This window comes from Acanthopagrus latus, chromosome 11 (assembly GCF_904848185.1).
Source record: "Acanthopagrus latus isolate v.2019 chromosome 11, fAcaLat1.1, whole genome shotgun sequence".
NCBI lineage: Eukaryota > Metazoa > Chordata > Actinopteri > Spariformes > Sparidae > Acanthopagrus > Acanthopagrus latus.
The window spans coordinates 9,784,907-9,804,394 of NC_051049.1; the positions used below are offsets into that span (position 1 = coordinate 9,784,907).

The 19,488-nt window shown below is 42.6% G+C and overlaps 1 protein-coding gene across 2 annotated transcripts in view; it reads left to right on the forward strand.

Moving 5' to 3' along the window:
* yjefn3 (YjeF N-terminal domain containing 3) overlaps positions 1-19,488 on the forward strand; it is a 43,903-nt gene that overhangs the window by 17,587 nt on the left and 6,828 nt on the right. The window contains exons 1-2 of one of the 2 annotated variants that reach the window (XM_037116127.1): positions 7,920-8,028; positions 12,364-12,472. In XM_037116127.1, coding sequence (XP_036972022.1) covers positions 7,982-8,028; positions 12,364-12,472 — 156 coding nt within the window. In that variant the 5' untranslated portion in view covers positions 7,920-7,981. Of the gene's footprint in view, positions 1-7,919; positions 8,029-12,363; positions 12,473-19,488 lie in introns of those variants that run through there. The other variant, XM_037116126.1, reaches the window with a different exon arrangement.

Below are 19,488 nucleotides of genomic sequence, written 5' to 3' on the forward strand. Positions count from 1 at the left end.
GATCTTTCTAACAGACTTTTTAAGTCAAAATCAGACTTTTCTCTTGGTATCAGACCCTCAAAACTCTCCAACGGCCTCTCTGAAATCTGAGTCAGAGGTTTCTTTTGAACCTCTTCCTGTGTAGGGAAAAACAATGTTTCTGCAGCAGCTGGTTATTAACCTTCGTGCTGTCTTCATCTGCTCTTGAAATCTGCAATAACTGATTTTTTTCTCCACTCAGAGCCAGTGAAACAATGTAAATACACAACGCTGATGTGGTGAACGTAATTAGTTGCTTATTAGACACATGAGAAATGAAAATGTAATGTAACACACAAGAGAGACACACACAATGAGACAAAAAAAAAAACACAAGATGATTAACTAATATAAAACAGGTATGAACACCGGAGTGTACATAAAATGAGTTAAGCATAGAGCAACATTAGCATTAATTTGGAGTCATAATGTTTCCAGCAACCCTTTCTTATTCATAGGTTGGCTTTCCACCTGGTAGCAACCATAATTTAAGCCTGGTAAGCTTCCCATGATATGTGTATAAATGAACCCATGATATGATTATTTAGCACTAATGTTATGTCTTTCTATCCGACCCTCTCTTGCTGCGTGGTCGCTGACATATCACAGTGGGCGGCGTCGATGCTAATGCCAGCTGAACTGCTCCATCGTACCGAACTCAAATCATGGGCTAGACTAGTCCTGTCACTTAACCAGAACCAGTGTTTTCCATGCTAATCCTTGTTGTCAGAGCGACTTCATTGAGTGAACACTGCAGTTATCATGACTTATGATTACATGTCACTCACGCTAGTTCCGCCAGGCAGCATAGCCTGTCATCATTTCCCCCCCTCCCCAGGAAACCTGTGCATTTTAGAAAAAAAAAAAAATGGCAGAGGGAATCGCCACATTCTCCTTCTGTTCATCTCAGATACGCTCAGCTTCTTAGTCTATATTATATTGTCTGGTCACGTTATCGGAAAATGGTTTCCCCAGTTAATCACAGTGGGTTCTTCTTTAAACACGTGTTCTAATTGGCCCGCGTTCTGTGCGGTCTCCCCACCTCATGGTGTTCTGCCTGCACTGTTTATATATACATCTCTGTTCTAGCTGCTAAATGCTACTGTGTTCACAAAAACCAGCCGCCTCGGGCTGAAAACGATGCTGATGAGAACAGCGAGGGTGAACCGGAAGAGCAAAGCTGTGAGCCGTAAAACCAAAAAGTCGAGCGATACCTCGATAATGTTGATTATGTAAATATTTGAAATAGACTGATACAGATATTCTTGCTGTTTCTTGTAATGTCTCACCCTCAGCTCTCTCTGGTGCAGCGTCTGATAAGAATTAAAGTGAAAACCCTGCATTTGCAAGGCAAATAAATTGCTCAGCTTGCCTTTAAACATTCCTCCCTGGAGAAATCAGTGCTGAGGCCTCATCAGCAGCATATTGAATGTTGGAATTCTCTGACTTGATTGCAGCTTTTCAGCACATTTAAATCACAGTACAAAGCATTAATCTCCTTTAAATGCGAATGTTTTGCATGGTTACATATTTGGTAATAGTTTGTAATGAGCAGCTCGGCTGGGGTTCCTGTTAATGATGAACCTATAGCAATCCGTTCTTTCTGTAAATGTTACTTTGTCATTTTCCACGTGTACTCCGTGTCCTTCTCCCCTATCTTTTTATATCCTGCCCTCTTCCCCACGTGTGTCCTCGTGGTATATTTCTCCCCACTCTGTTACACTGTGTCCTAAAGCTAACTAGCCGTGACATCTGGAGCCACATCAGGCCTCATGGGATTGCAGCCGGACCTGAAAAACAACAAACATCGTGTTCCCTGCTTGGAACTTGTTTCAGTGGTCTCGACAATTAGCCACGTAATGATAGATCGCTGACTCCGATTAAACACTGTCTCATGCTGCCGCGGTGAAGCATTGTGGTGTTTTAGTTTACTGCCCGAAGCAAAGTATTTATCTAGCCACATGCGGCAGGGAGATGGGCTGGGAGGAAATTGTCCTCCTCGTGGCAGGGTTTTATTAGTCTGACTCCTTCTTTGTGTCTCGGTATCGCCGGTGGCAGCGGGTCTAATTATGCCGTGTCACCTCCTCCTCCTCCTCTGTTCTCCTCTGTCTGCTGCGTCTCCGCCTTCCCCGTCCATCCTTCACTGAATTTCATTATGTAGCCATAACAGTTTAGACCTCTCTCCCTCTTACAACCTCTTTTCTCTCAGTTCTCACTCTCATCACGGTCCCACAGTCTGTACCGCATCGCTCTGTGTTCAAGACCCCAATTCCTCCACCATGTTGTGATTGCACAGGTCCGAAAATGGCATTTTCCTGCCAATGTTCAAGACCGGCCCTCAAGCAGATTGTTTGTTACAACAGTCGGCGCTCATGATGATCGTTGAGGTCTGATTCATCCAATGCCACTCAGCCACATAACTCCAGCAGGAAGGCTAAATGTGGCTCTGCGCAGTGGTTTGGAACCTACTTTGAAAGAACAGCTTTGTAAGCTACCAATTACTTCACACTGAAGGAAGTTGAAGCACAGATACCCCCCTAGGGAGAAATCAAGTCGGGCTATTTAAAGCTGCTTCGAAAGAGTCGTTTAAAGTTTGTGGGAAAAATGTCAGATTACAATTTTTAAAGAAAACATCTCAGGAAACAGTAACAATGCGCCACTTAACTGAGCTGATTGCAATAAATGGCCACTTGTTCTCATCAGCTGCCTCCCAGAAACTAGCGTCCAGATGGGGGTGTTACGCCGAGCAGGTAACTTCTGAAATAAGTGCAACAGCTTCTTTGAGCCATTATCAATACTTAAAGCAAATGAACCCGTAATGTATTCAGGGTTTCTTTTTCCCTTATGACCCCAAACTGTTTGCAGTTTGAGTAGTTGGCTCGACAAAAATGGCAACATGTGAAACACAATGATAAGTGTAGTTAACTAATATCAAGGTTTTATTTTGCAAAACGTAGTTAAACTGCCTAACCCTTAGAAAACCAAGTATTCACGCTCAGAAACTGGAACTGATACGTAATGCTGACACTTGAGCTCCGTGCTTTTGAGTTTTTCATACCCAAATGACTGAATAGGTCAGTTGTCTTCCGGTATGACAAATGTCGGCGTTCCCAAAACAACATGACTGTTGTGGCGTAGCAGCAGCACACGTAGCAGACCTTCGTCCAACGGCCACAGTGTTGTAAGGTTCAGGAAAACGTTGTGTTTTGGTTTAATTCACAATATTACCTCTGTAACTTAGGTGTGTCGAACTTCACGACATTAGTAAGTTAAAAGAACTCACTGTTGACTTCTAGTTTCACTTTGGACACAAACAGCGTCCTCCTGAATCAAAGTCTGTTGTTTAACCCAACCATCCATCACCTGACCTCCCTCTACACCCTTTTCACTCTTTATACCTCTTCTTTTCTCACTTAATCCTCTGCAGCTACAATAATTACTACAGCTGCTGGAGGTCACAACAAACTGAAATATGGATCGTAATAAGCTGTTTTCATTTCTTCCACTCTTCTGGTAGGAAAATCATTCTGGCTTTTTGCCACGAGCACAATCGTCTGGTTATACTTTGGATGTGGAGTTGAGAGCGTTTCATGAGCCGTGAAATTTTTCACCATCAGGTGATAAAGAAGCATACGGTGGCGGTGACGACGACTGCTGTGCCGGGGAAATGGGCATCAGATTGGTCTGAGAGGGGAAACTGCAGGAGGAAAAAAAGGAAGAAGGGAAGTTAAAGGTCCTGTTGAACCCTGGCGCTAAAATCCATCTCTGATCGATCGATAACATCCAGACAGGAAAAATCAATTGAGAGTCTTACCAAAATCGAACTCTAACCACATTTAAAGGTGATAGTTGATGCACACGACCACAGTGTTCATGTTAGGTGCACGCCAGGAAGGGAAATGAGGTCACCCTTCCTCTTTCTTCTGCTCCTGGCTGCACAGAAACATAGAGGCAACAACAGAGCCAGGACGAATATCCCTCCAAAGACGAGCTTTTCCCCCTGAAGCAAAGGGCAACAGATACATTGTTGTCCCTAAACCTGAGGTCACTTTGTAACACAGATGGGTCGTCAGTCTGTCGTGTCCTGGCTAGCAGCTTTATAAACGGCGCTGGCCATCCTGCTCTGCCTCCGGTACCTGGAGGACAAAATCCCCGGCCCAGTGCATACGAATCCGATGTGACAGCACATGGCTCGTAATATGTGATACGGCTGGCCTCCCCGCCTCGGACTGAGGGAGCTGGGTTTAAAGCACAGGCAGAGGTTATAAATGGATATTCTGGATCAGTAGGTGAAAGGCTTAAAGACCACCGGAGGGGAGCGTGATGTAACCCCGTGGTGCCCTCGCTCATGTGTGTCATGTGCTCCTCCAACCAGATAAAAGCCCTTCTCCTTTTCAGATCACATGACACCTTAAAATGAGGGAGAAGTAGACCTGAATCATGATGGAGGGACATTTTTAGCTCATGAGAGCACAGGAAATGCAGCAGAATTGAGCTCGCCGACACCTGTGGCTTTTTAGATGAATGTGATGCACGTTCGTCTGTGTGTGTCGACAGGGCCGCGGCTGCTGAGGGGGAAACAAAATGAGTTACGAGAGCAAATGCAGGAACCACCGATCGGGATCATCTAAAGAATGTCTGTCTCGTCGCACCGGATATGAGGAACATGAGCGGACGGCTAAACGGATTAAGGCCTGATTTGAAAGAATGATGGTGCGGGAGACAGCCGCATGGATGTGACTGTGTCTGCTTCTGTCTCACAAGCTCGTCGTACATACAGCCAGTCCCCCCTGAATTATTGCCCGAGGAGTCTTGAAACAAAGTGAATCATGCCATCCTGATTAAATAAGAATTGAGCAGCATGAATGGGCTCATGCTGGGCAGTTAGAACGGGAACATATGGAGGCACAAGGCCGGCTCCTGTCTGCCAGCTGAGGCTGTTTATGAGACACTCCCGCCGCTGCGGCACCTGATCCTCCTGCCCGTCATCAAATCATGCAGAGGGAAACATAATGTATATCTTTATGCTTCCACCTATATAGAGATGTGAGTTTGGACACTCCAGCGAGAAAACGCCGCACATCTAGCCAGGTGCTCGAAAAATCACCACCCAAAAGCTGCATATGCTGTTGGCAAACACTGACAAACCCACCTACACACCTACGACATAATCTCATGTACTGTAGGACACTGGGTTTTCATTTGAGACGTGCTTATATAACGATTCTTTAATTTATTCCATTCTCATTGAAGTGTTTTTGTCTTGAAGCTCATTTTCATTCTAAATTGGAGTTACCGCATTGCTTTTTCTTTCGAACACGCACGTCCGTGTCATTGCACACGCTTCTTGTCAGAAAATCCTCTGCTGTGCTTCTCTCTCTCTCTCTCTCTCTCTCTCTGCAGGGCGTCCCCACAGCTGCCTTCTTAAAAAACATTTTCAATTTCATTCTCAATTTGGATCTGAAGCCCTCTGGCATTTCTCTCCGCTGCCCTCCACACCTCCACCTTTAACCCTTCACGCCGTCTCTTAGCTGGATGCTGCAGGGCGCCTAGCAGCGTGAATGTACTAATCATTTCCACGATTGGAGTAACTTTGGCTGTAAAATGCTACACATCCAGCCAAATTGCGTATGTGCTCAGAGAGTCAAGGCAAACACTACTACACCTACCTACGCACTCAGACGTAATCTCATATGGCTTACTGTAGGGCACTGAGTCTTCATTCGAGACACGCTTACGTAACGGCCGGATTCTTGTTAATTTCTGTGAGTTGTTGCATTGTTTGTCTTTTTGAAGACAGAAATAGTGCGTGTCCGTGTCACTGCAGGCATTTCTAGTCAGAAGATCCTCTGGTGTGCCCCGTCGCCGCCTTTCAAAGTCATTTTCAATTTTGATCTAATTTTCATTCTCTCAGTCTGGATCCGTATACCCCCCCCACGCTTCTATGCTGCCCTTCACGCCTCCACTTTTCCCCTTCTACACCGTCTCTCAGCTCGATGCTGCAGGACCTCCTGGGGGCTCGCTCCAGGAGGTGAGCGTGACGATGAAAGGTGTCCTGAGATGACACATGTTAAATTAGATGCACACCTGGGAAAGTCAACCGTTCGTCTCATTAAAGTGGCAGGGGAGCCGTTCCTTCAGCAACATAGTACAAGTTATAACACGTCCGTTAACACGATGACAAAATCGTGAATGTAACCTTTTGGCTCGTCAAGGCTGAGTATTATCTTGAGTGCTGTGATGAAAGACAGGTAATGATAGTAATAGTATATATTGTGGTATCAAGCGACATTTACCTTCTGTAGTTTTCTTCTAAAGGCATTCCTCAGGTTAAAAACCTGTGTATTTAAAAACAACAAATTGAATCAGCGGGCGTGAGTCATCTCCCATGTGTCTCTCTAGTCTGTTTTCTCTCTCACTGTGCGTGTCTATTGTTGACACCACCACACACACGCGCGCACACACACACACACACACACACACATCTGCCATCACTCTGGTTCAGTGAAGTGCGAACCTTCATCACAACGCTGTGATGGGGCGAGACAGAGGGTGGCCCGAATGGGGGGATGAGAGTGACGGAGAAGGAGATGAAGCACAATGGTAAAATGGAGCGAATGAATGGAGCCAAATCAAGAAAGTCTCAGATGAAGCTTCCGCTGCACTATCGAGCAATATATGTATATTTGTGTATAGCATACACAGATGTATTTGGTGAGATAATACATGCAGCAACAAAAGCCGTCGCTGTCCTGTGTTGGCGGTTCAATCATCGCTGTGATAGACTGCAACAAAATAGATGTTAATATATATGGAAATGTGACCGATTTGTACTTTAAAGAGGGCAGATACAAGAGTGTTTTTCTCCTTATTGACACGTTATTTGATGTGGCACTTTATTTGTGTTTAAAAAGGCCTGGAGCATCATTGACAGCTGTGAAGTGTTAGATGAAGCCGGAGGTGGACAGATAATGACAGAGAGAGGAGAGAAGAGAAGAGGGCTGTGGACCAAATGAACACCGTGTTTTTATTGTTTCTGTCCTCTCTCAGGCAGGAATCTGATTAATTATTACCTGCTCTTTAACAGAGCGGAGCAGCCGTCCTCACATAAACGCCCTTTTTACTAGTGGGGGCAGCTTAGTTAGTTACACAACAGTAAATGTGGAGCAGGGAGCAGCCGTGCTGTGTGCAGTCACATTTTATGAGGTAGAGCTGGTGATGAGGAGGGTGAAACATCACATGGGTAAATAAAAAAAAAGGGTGTTGCACCAATACCATGGGGCTTTTAACAATTTAATAATAATTAAGTTTTAATAATAATAACAAAATTACAAAACATTCATGAAGATTTGAGTTAAAAAAATTGTTCTAATTGAAACAAAATCAGACAAGTCAATGATAACTATGTTTATAAATGCTATATTGTCTTGCTTGTCTTCTTCATGTCTTCATGAAAGTAACTGCAGAGGGAGTTACCAGAACAATTACGCGCCCCGTTTGGATGAAACCAAATGCTTTGAGAGTGCCGAATCAAATAGAAATGACTAGATTAGAAGCTGCTGTGTTTTATTTTGCATGTCAAACAATAAAAATAATAATAATATAACTGAGTTGATGATGTGAGAGACGATTGTTCGTAAAGAGAATCAGAGAAGAGACTTTCTGATGATGTAACTATGTTTGCGGCTTTCACTTCAAAAAACAAATACAGTCCTTTGAAACATCTGTTTTTAGAATGGAGTTTGGTTTAACAATTTGTCCACACGGAATATGACTGGAAGCAGAGGTTATTTTAATGTTAGTAATTCACATAAATCGAGTTGTCCTACTTTCCAGTAAATGAACCTTGAACAGAATAAAGTAAGATGGGAAGCCGGTATGAATCTGACTCGTTTTCTTCCTCTTACAACTTAGTGAAAGCTTGTATGATGCACACAAACGGCTAAATGGTTCCGCCACAGCGATGGATTTAGTCACTGATGAAAGAAATGCATCTGCACATTTAATAAGGTAGTTGTGCATGTCGTGTTAGTCCTCTTGGATTGAGGCAGGCTGTACTTACTCAGTGAAGTGGTACTATGAGCTAATGTTGCTAATTTTAATGTTAGCATGCTATCATGCCAACAATGACAATGCTAAGAAGCTTTTAGCAGGTAAAATGTTCATGAGTTGGCCCTCTCAGTTTAGCCTATGAGGTAGCATTTGCTTTTCTTTGCATGCTGTTAGCTTAGCTTAAAGCTAGCTTGAAGAGAAGTAAACAGCTGGTGTTACAGAGAAATAGAAATGTGAGGTTTTCTTTGGTTACTCAAAATCATCATGTTATCTCTTCTCAATCTTTTTTTTGTTTTTTTGGGTTGGTGTTTTTGTTTTATTTCTGACAGTATCTGTCTGTTTGTGCTTCATGACACAGAGCTCTTCCTGGCAAGCAATATACAACTAGAGCTTGAAAAGATGTCGACTACACTTTCAGTTATTTTTAATCACGCTCTGTATCTCACCAGCAGATCACGCTGGAAAGGTGGAAATTAGGCAAAGTGAGAGGAAGGGGGTGGAAAATGTGGCTATTTCAGTCTGTCAGCATTAGAAAAATAGAAACCCTTGTGATTTTCAGCGGAGTTCTCATCGCTCCTGTGAGACAGGGATGCTTCACAGCTGCAGCCTATATGCAGCAACACGTTGTTCATCATTGGCTGATGTTACAGGATAAATTTAGCGTGTTCATGTGCTACTTTGCTTTCATTGTATCTGTTGCTAGGCTGTTCACAGAAATTGCGTTATATGGTGCGTTGCATTATGTACATATAAATGTGTTGGTGCAACAACGCTGAGAACTGATTCAGCACATTATTAATTCAGACTCTTGATTGCCACACTTTCATTCACACATGATGATTTATTCATTTGTGGACGATTAACATTTTAATGTTAATGTAAGTTAATGTAACCTGGCTTGTCTTTGCTGTGCATGCTCCCTCTATTTGCTCCCGCTGTATTCCCATTTCCCAACAGGGACCATTACAGTTACCTTTTACCTTACCTCAGGTGTGGAGGTAAACAGACTTATTAAGCAGGTTGCGATCACAGTCGAACAGTGCTACAAAGAAGGTGACTCACGGCAGGAGCACATCAAGCTCAGCATGGGGAAATCAAGTCTCTCTCTCCGGGGAGAGGCTGACGGCGGCTGCACAGCCGGGGCTACAGGTGCAGCAGAAGCTTATAGTCAAGATGTTTTTTTTTTTTTTTTTTATATCTGCAGCTGCGCTACACATGCTCACACCCACACGCCTACATGTTTTCGAGTCAAGGTCACGATTGTATCTGCATACCTGTTTTTCTTTCCGAAGAAAATTAGTGTTGAAGCTTTCAGCAAGGTATAGATACAAAAATGACTGGTTGCATAGGTTTTCCCAGTGTACGTGAGTAGTTTCCGGCACACAAATGCTTGATTAAGAATGATAATTAGCATGGTGAGAGCTGGAAAATTGAAAAGACATTGAGAATGTGGCATGAAACAGCCATCTGCTTTTAGTTTGTCCTGAGTGCTGTGTGCTGCTCCCTTGTGGTCGAGCCTCTCTGATAACACTGGCAGCTGTGGAGAGCCGTACACCCACATCACTGTTCTGTTGTGTTTTGTTTCAAGATCAAATGTAACTGACTGTTCGGCAGCTACCCTGTTACTGTGATCATCAGCTCTGGGCTCAGAGATCTCCACAACAGCAGCGCCACAGATTTGGGATTTTAAAGGAGACATATTTTGATCATTTTCAGGTTCATGATTTTATTTTGGGTAACTGCTGGAAAAAGGTTTACGCGCTTTATTTCCCAGGAAAACACATTGGTTTTCTCACACTGTCTGCAGCACTGTATTCATACTCTGTCAGAAACAGGCAACAAACTAGTCGTTATACATAAACTATGAAAATGTGACAATGCGACGTAGCGTGATGTCACAAAGTCACTGAATTAAAGGCGGGATTACTGACGAGGTGTTTCAGGAGCAGTGTTTTCTGTGGGGGAGTGGAGCTCTTGTTGATGCATATTTTGGGTTTTTTTAAACCTTCAAGACCTTTTGCATGCACAAGAACCAATATAAAACACTGAAGGGAAGGAAAAAATCGTATGTCTCCTTTAGCCAAAATTAGACTTTTGCCCCCCACTGTCTCACGGAATCAATCCATCTCAATTAAAACCCCTTAAAGAGGCTCTGGGTGCCAGCAAGCACCAGAGCAGACGCTGCGGACCGAGGTGAACTTTTCAAAGATCATCTTGTCACAGTGACTCAGGAAACATCCCCGAGGTGAGCCGTGGGTGACAGCTGCTGCCGCTCCACTGGCTCAGGTAAATGCCAGAAACCCCACTTGGATACACTGGATTGCTGACACACAAACACACCCACTCAGAAACGCACACATACACTGCTGCTTAAAAGAACCTAAAAGGAAACACAAGCAGGCTTAGCATTAGACACACTGCCAGCACAGAGAACAGAGACGAAACAAACAGTATGAATGCATGTGTGCACATCCTGAAAGATGCATCTCTCTCTCTCTTTCTCTCTCTCTCTCTCTCTCTCTCTCTTTCTCTCTGTTTCTCACTCTCTGTCTCTTCAGTAGGGTAACCCAGAGCGTCAGGCGCAGTCCTTCACTGTAATCGTTCAGCATAAAGAGAGCAATAGCAGAAGTGTTTTTATGTGTGTTTCTGCCTGGAAAACGAGGATAATTGCGAGACAGTGGCATAATACGGCATTATTACCACACAAAGCAACCAAATTCTTCCATCCATTACAGCGACAGTGATTATTGAACATTTTAATTCTCCAAAAATGATCCTCTGTGTGGGCACGCTTTTCATCTGTGTGCACGTCTGAATCTCTGCTGTTATGAATCCATTCGCAACAATGAACAGTTTGAATTCTGCGTGATGATGTTTGGGCTGTTATTGCATGAGTCCCGCTTGTTTTTTTCACATGATGTATCTAGAGCGGGTAACCCTCATCGACTCATACAAAGAGCGCTTGATCTGTCTGAAGAATTAAAGATTTGACGCCGAGTGACCCGATAGGTACTCATCAGAAGTGCAGTACTGATTATGTGCATTAATTGTTCTCTCATCTGCAGATTTTGGTCTGCCATCGCCTGATAAATGATCTTTAATGAGTGAACTCTTGCTCCACCAGCTGCAGAGCTTTCTCACATCTCTCTGAGAGGTTTTAAATCACAGAAAATTGGGGGGGGGGTTCTCATTTCTACCTGAGAGTAATTGTGTCATCATCCAGGTTTTCTTGTCAAGCTGCAGTACCTACGCAAGACCACCAGGTGTCTGTAGAGTAAAAGGGATGCATCTCTCGCTCCAGAATCAGACCCCAAATGAAGAAGGCAGATTTTTATTTTAATTACTGTTTCAGCTCAGCCTGCTCCTGCTCTTCATTCCCTCACGATCAGGTGACACCACTGTAGCTGTGTCACCTGCCCTCTAACTGTGCAGTCCTAGCATTGACACACACACACACACACACACACACACACACACACACACACAGACATACACCTCCATGCTAAAAGCAGCAGCAGCATTAGAAGCAGCAGCACCAGCAGCAGGCTCCACTAATGCAGCATTAGTCACACTGTCACCCTGCAGAGAGGCGCCACAGGAAGCAAAGCACAAACACGTGTCAACATTAGATTGCAAAGTACGATAAGTGTGGCAGAAACGCACATTGACGTCGGGTTGTGTTGGTGTACACACAGACATAAACTTGACGTACTTGAGCGTCTGCGAGAAAGGCCACATGGTCAGTTCATCAGCCACATGTTCTGTTTTGAGTTTCATGTTTCCCAGAAGCTGTTAAGGTTTGTTATGAGCACACGTTGACATGCAGAGGGTCTTAAAAACCAACCGGAGGCTCACAGACACGAGACAACCACCTAAGCATGTAAGCAGACCAATTTAGCCATGTTGAAAATACCTTGTTAGTGTGTCATGAGGCAAAGTGTTGTTTATAGAGCTACTCAATTAAGTGTCATTTCTCTGCCGTGTAAAAACCAAACGCTGCCTTGTAAATGCCTGCCGCCTGTGTGTGTATTTGTACAGTACATTAAAGCAGCGGGGACATTTCGATTCACATTACAGAACACTTTAAATTCAGAGCGTATCTGCTGGCGGGCTACAAGATGACTTACGCGTGAAGCTTTTTAATGAGCTCTGAGTATGTCGGGGAGAACATTTCAATATTGCAACGCGGTTCCACTTACTCTCAGGATGAGAGTTTATTGACGATGATGATGATGATAAAGAACTAACACCCCTCTTGCTAACCTATGTTTTTTTTTCTTCTGTGTTTGACAGTAAAGGGGAGGCAGCAGCCATCGAGACAGAGCTACTGAGGGACTACCGGTTTGGGCAACAGCAGCTGATAGAGATCTGGGGACAAGCATGCGCCACCGCCATTACTAAGGTCTGTACGTCATCTCCCTTTAGTTAGTCACACTGTTGTAAAGAGTACCCAAAAGAGAGTATGGGTAAAAGTCTATGTGTACATTGATGTTGCATATCATTGGTCAGGAAACCCGCAGAATTGGTGCTTTTGATCTGTTTGCCGAGATTTCACATTTTAAAGAAGACATTCACCGATTGGTCCAATGCAGCATTCAATCGGTGACTGTAACTTCTTCTGTGTTTTTTTGTTTTCTGTTTGCCTGTCGTCCTGACTTGTACCTTGAGCGTGAAGCAGAACACAGCACGCAAACGCTGTTTTTAATTCAGTCGTAATCCCCATCCGTCCATATCTGTCTCCCTATCCACCCAACCATCCAATTTATGTGGTCATGCAATACTACCACTATAAATAAAAAGCTCAGACAGAAAACATCATTCCAGTATGTTTTTATAGCCACTTTTTGTTTTTATTGTGAAATGGACCTTTGCTTTGTGTGCTGCCGTGCTTTTTAAAGGTCGTTTCTTTGGCCCATTAAACCGGTGGCACCAAAACACCGAGCGCTGAACAGCAGTTGCCATTCACTGAGATATGTGCAACTGCAGAAGCAGCAATTTTCATTTTGTCTCTATTTCGTGACACGTTTTCCATGAATCGCAGTGTTTTATCTTCTCCTCTGCTCAGTCTTTGTATTGCACTGAAACCACAAATTGTCGAGGAATGTCACACAAAGCTTTTTGTAATTACCACTTCCACCAATCTCGTAGCTGTCAGGTTTTAACACAGTTTCAATCAAGCCTTTTCCTTGACACAGCTTGCAAAATGCTTTTTGGAAAAATGGTCAAATTAAAGGAAGTCATGCAAGTTTGTTTTTTTTCTTTTTTTATGATTGCCCCACTTTTTTTCTGCATGAAGCCATCCAGCCCTGGATCACTGTTACAAGCCCAAGTCAAATAAATTCAAACTGTGGTCTTTACCAGCATGCTTCTGTGCAAATCTGCTTAATAGTCAACGCTGTGTATCACTCAGCAAATCGTTTCTAAAGGTCACAGATTTCATCCGAATTTCTTTGGAAAGCCGCTGCACATTCTGACTCTCTGAGCCTCCGTAATCACCACAAACCTAAGTGAGGTCCTGGAGTGACTGTTCGCTTATACAAGAGGGCGAAAAGTCACAGCTGTTGCTACTTACTCCTTCCTTCATTTGCATAAACTAACTTACAAAATGTCTGATTGTTATCTGGAGGAAATGTTCTAACTTTCTGTGACATTTGAGCGGCTCACCTCGGGGCAGAACACCTGAGCTCACTCCGGGCAGTGCTCCTCAACCACGCCGGTCCAAAGCCACAACTCCTCTTCCCTGTGATCTGGACTGTGTCAAACTAAGACTGTGTGTGTGTGTCTGTGTGTGTGTGTGTGTGTGTGTGTGTGTGTGTCCACGGAGGGCTGTTAGGAACACATGCGGTTCCCTTTGACCAGACCACTGGCTTGGTGTAACACCACACTGGTTTCCTCAGTGGGCTCTTCAACAATCTGTGATGAATAAGAGTCTGAGCTAAAAGACACACTACACCCTGCGATGCTGTCAGAAGGAAAGATGAAGAGAAAAAGACGGAAAGAGACGAAGACAAACAGACAGAACGACAGAAGCAGAAAACAGACATTATTAAGATGTCTTTAATAGAAAGAGGAAAGAAGAGACACAGCAAATACACTGAATGAATATGCAGAGATATGAGACACACAAGATGAAGACAACTGATGACAAATATCTTCTATAACACTAGACCAAACACCATCATGTCATCACCTTTTATGTTGATGAGGTGAACACTTTAGCAAATAATTACTCATTTCCAAATCCAGTAGTTACAGAACAACATTATTGTCTATTTTGAGTCATGTTTCTGGTCACCTGACAAAGTGCAACTACAATATTTACTCTCCTTTAACTCTGTTTTTGGTCTCTTCCAACTTCTGAGGGAAATATCCTGGAGCTCTTTAGCTGCTAAATACTCAACTATGTTCACCAATCACTTGCTAAGTTGTGTGTGCTTTTTGGTGCAGAGTACAGTGCGGTTTTTCAACACACACATACCTGAACAACTCAATAAGTCGATTTTCAGCATCCACCAAAACAACACAGCTGTTCCAGTGTAACAGCAAAACACGTACCTGACCTTCTTTGTACTGTCACAGTCTGGTCAGGTTTAGTAATTAAAACCACTTGGTTAGGTTTAGTAATTAAATCCACTTTGTTAGGTTTAGGAAAACATTGTGATTTGGGTTTTAATCTACCTCTTCTGTTACGTACCAGTGTTACCAAAACAGCCGTCTTGTAAATGAAAAGTGTTATGTAAATGTAAGTTCTGTGCCTGTTTAGTCTAACCATCCATCCTAAGAACTATTTATACTACTTCTTCTCACTAGCTGCTGTAGTAATTACTACAGACGAAAGAGGTCATCAACTAAAAAACAAATATCTGTGGTAAGAAGAGGCTTTTGGACCTATATGTGGGGGGCCTCACTGGTGAGCACAGTGGAGCATAACGGACAGATTAATGTTTTGGTCATACAATTGAATACTGTCTAACCTAATAAATCTATTACATTCTTGGGGAGTGAGAAAACAGATGGACACAACAGCATCAGTTTAAAGACAGTACAATGGAAAAATGGGCCACATCATGTAAAAAGTGAAGCAGCCATCAGTCAGCAGTAGAGATGTTGTGCTCTCCCCTCAGAGTGTGTGATTAAACCCACCACATCCACTTCCCCTCTATTATCATCGGCCACCGCTGGCCCCTTGCCCGGCCCTCCACCAGCAGCCCCAACAGCATAGCCTTACTAGACAAACATGGCCAGGACCGCCGCTGCCCACAGCCGCCAGAAGCACGCTACTGCTCACATGACATCACTGCTATTTAAGGAAAATTACAGTAGAAGGAGATGCAGACAGTGTGATTTCACTGCTTTGGCCTACTGCTGTTGGCTATACCACACGGACACGCACACACCTACACCTCTGGTTGCCAGATAGATTATAGGTTTTCTGTAAGTAATCCCTTCGCTGTTCCAACAGCAGCAGCCGCAGCCACCAGCTCCAGACTGTGTGTGTGTTTCTGTATCAGTCTGAGGCTTTTCAGCACCTGAGTGCAGACAGAGAGAGTTTTTGTTACCACACGGCAGTAAATTAGTCTATAGTTTACAGGAGCCCCTGGACTTCAGTTTGGTCTCCCAGTTCAAATATTAGGAGGCACTGTTTTCTGCATATGTGAGAGTATTTGTGTTTTTGTAGGACCTTGATAATGTTTTCTCAGGCTCAGTGTGTGTTTCAGGTTGAGTGGAGGTAAAAGAACATGTGTCTTTAGCATTTATTTCAAAGAGGTATTCCCTCAGAGGACTTATTACAATCAAGACAGACATCTTTAGGTGCGGGAGAGAGTGCATGTCAGTAGTGGGGGGGGTCCTACTTTGCACAAGACCCTGCACTCTGCTCACCTTTATTAAATTTGGGCGATTACTGTACTGGAGCTCACGTTCTAAATATGTGTGATGTTTAGGGCAGCAACTAATGATTTTTTAACAAATCACTTAATCTATAAAATGTGAAAAAAAAAAAAAATAATACTGATCAGTCCAGAGTCCACAGTGACGTCTTCAACCTGCTTTTTTATTTATTTTTTTTATTTCTTCCTTTTTGTGGTTCATTTACTTTTTTCTTTTTTTTTTTTCCTGATTTCATTTTTCCCATTACTTGTTCTCTTACTTGTGTTACAGGACACAGGCAGATGTGATGATCTTAATCAACCATTGTTGTTTCAGATTTTCTTGTACTTACAGCAATTACTACCTAATTCTATATAAAACTTCTACATATAGTATATAGTTCAAAACCCAAAGACTTTTCATTTATGATCAGAAATGACAACAGAAAGCATCAAATACTCACATTTAACAAGTTGGATCCAGCATATGTTTGACATTTTTGCTTGAAAAAATCAACTAATCTATAAATCAACTAATAATCACGTGCAAAAACATGTATTTAGAATAATGGAGAAGTCCACAGCAAGCCAAGACAAAAAGTTCCACCGAAGAACAGATAAAAAGAAGCAACCAGATCACAAAGCTGCTGCACAGATGCAACAAACCATCTGTCTGCACTTGTAGAAACCTCCTATACATCAAAAATATCGTAAATATCTCAAACACTGGAAAACATTTGAACAGGTTTATTAGGCTAAAACCGACTCGTAAAACCTTATTTTTCTAAAACAATGCTGTGATGAAGTTGTTGCCAAGGCAGTTTGAACTGTTTGAGAGTTTTATGGAGACAAATGACATTATTTTGGAATAAAGTGTATCGCAGATATTGAATTTAATAAAGAATGTCATGAAGCTATCATCACTTATGGCTAGAAAATCCAATACGACTTTTTTTTTTTTGCCTTTTGATCACACCGATCACAATTTCACCCAGAATTAGGTCATACTTGAAGCTGTTTTTAATATGATGGTTAAAGTAGCTGAAAACCAAATACAAAGAGGTTTCGCCACAGACACTGCAGACTGAAACCTATTGGAAATGCTCTTTATCTCCTTTTTTGATAAGTGTTTTCACTTATTCAGTCATCATTTTGACAGCTCGATATCAGAATAAATGCCTAGTTAGAATAGAAAATGTGTGTGAATCAAGTGAGTCAAACTTTTGTTTGATGAAATAAAGTGCCTTGCAACATGAGTGCTGCCTGAATTGATCCGGACCTGCTCCCTTTATAGCTGCTTACCTTCAGCAGTGTGTGGCTCTAATGGTTTTTCCAGCAGCATGACATGGCTCCAGCTTTGATATCACTGATCCCTCCTGACGCTCCTCAGGTCATTAAACCTCCTGGTGTGAGCTTTTGTATGTCTGAAACAAGAGACAAGAGACGGAGACAGTACAAATGCGAGAAGACCATGCACAGATTTTTTATTTTTTTTTAACGACTCTGACACAATGATTTTATAGCAATATTTTATTTTGCTGGAACAAGCTGTAAATACAACACTGACACATTATCTATCACCTTATAAAGTTGTAATGGCTGACGGGTTAGCACACAAAAGTCTATTTACTCTAGAGTGCAGCCCGGGCCGCATTTTTCTGTCTGAGAGTGTAGAAACCGCGTACAGCCCTAACTCGACAGGCGTTCCGCTTTTGATGTCTGGTCACACAGTTGTTACAATGGTTGCGAAGGTATTGTTCTCCGCACATATAGTAGATATTTTAACCTATCAATTGAGAGAACTTGAAAGCACCATGTCAATTGACAAGTGACCAAACGTGACCGAACCCGACCCCTATCCAGACATCATTTCTTTCCAAACCCGGCGACCCAATTACCCCAATAATTGTTAGCAAAGTACAATTCTGCCAAAACGCAGATAAGTTAAAAAAAGTATGTTTCTTTTTTTGGTTTGTCATCTGCCTGCTTCTATGTGTCGCGTTTTGGTCTTCTTTGTGTAAAAACCCGACACCTGTGAAAAACACCTGGTTTGGTTGCCCCCCACAAAAAACACCTGGAGATGGCCCGACATGTCCCCACAAACCTGAACTGCGGTCACCCACTGAGCAGCCTTGTCGCCTGTAATAACACCACCACCCTACCCACATCCTTTTGTGGTTAAATTCGCTAATAACCATAGAATGTTCACCTGATATGACACATCTGGTACAGATTTAAACCTGGGATGCATCTGTGTTTTACAGAAATGTCAATAGCTAGTAATATATCCTGGTGACTGGGCTGACCATCAGGTCTTATAGTGCCTATATAGGGCAGCTCACAGCAGGGGGCAACACAATCAGACATGGTTAGCATTTCCCTCCGAGGAGTAAGTCAACACAGAAAGCTTGACATTATACCCCCCCCCACCCCCACACCCACCATGAGCACACACACATTAAAAATGTCCCCTGTTGTCTTTCAAGTCCCCTGTTCATGGAAGTGTTACAAGTCCACTGTTATATAGGTTTATGAGTACACACACACACACATACACACACACACACACACACACACACACACACACACACACACATTAAAAATGTCCCATTCTCTTTCAAGTCTCCAGTTCACACACTCACACACAGATTGGGATGTGTCATTAGCATCAGTGTGCTACTCACGGCAAGCTTCACCCTCATTAGATATGAAAATTAAAGTCCTGTTTTACTGTCTTCCACTTTTAGTCTCTCCTCTCCATCTCTCTCTCAGTTCTACCCAATCGCTCCCTGCTCCTCTTTCCTCATATAACACTCTCTCCTCCATCTCATTTTATCTGTGTGATGATTTCTCAGCTGAGCTGTTATGATGGAGATAACTGCGGCTGTGTCTCATCTCCGGGATTCATCGCTCTACTTAATGCACTCTGAGTCTTGTTATGTCCAATTATACAATGAGGGGAATGGCCTATTTCTCCACATCAACTTTTCTCCTGTGCCGAATACATCAGTGGAAGTGAATGGATTCTTTTTTTTTTTTTTTTTTTTTTTTTTTTAGAGATGGCAGAGTTTTGGTCTTTTTTAAGGAGGTCGAGGATCAACAACATATGATTTCATCGTAGTTTCAGAACAAGCATGAGAGTCTTAATTCCAGTTACCCAACAGGCTGCGAATTATGGTGTAATTATCTTCTAATTATGGTGCATTTCTTTACTGATTAAAATAATTACGGGTTACAATAAAACATTTACAAGGCACAAAAAGTTTTGTAATAAAGGGCTAACTAGTTTATGTGTCAAAATGGTGCTGCATTATATTTATCTTAAGGCCTACCAGCTTATACTCATTCGACTGACTACAACGACATCATTGTACCTTTGACTTACAATGTTTATTCAGTAATTGTTTATAAAAAGAATAGTTTAATTAGTTCCCCAATAAATACAAAAATGTGACTCCTTTGCTTTCAGACTTCCTCCTTAGTTCAATTCATTCATTGTCCCGTTAATCCTTTATTTGTGCCCCATAGTTACAAAATACTTGCACTGTAA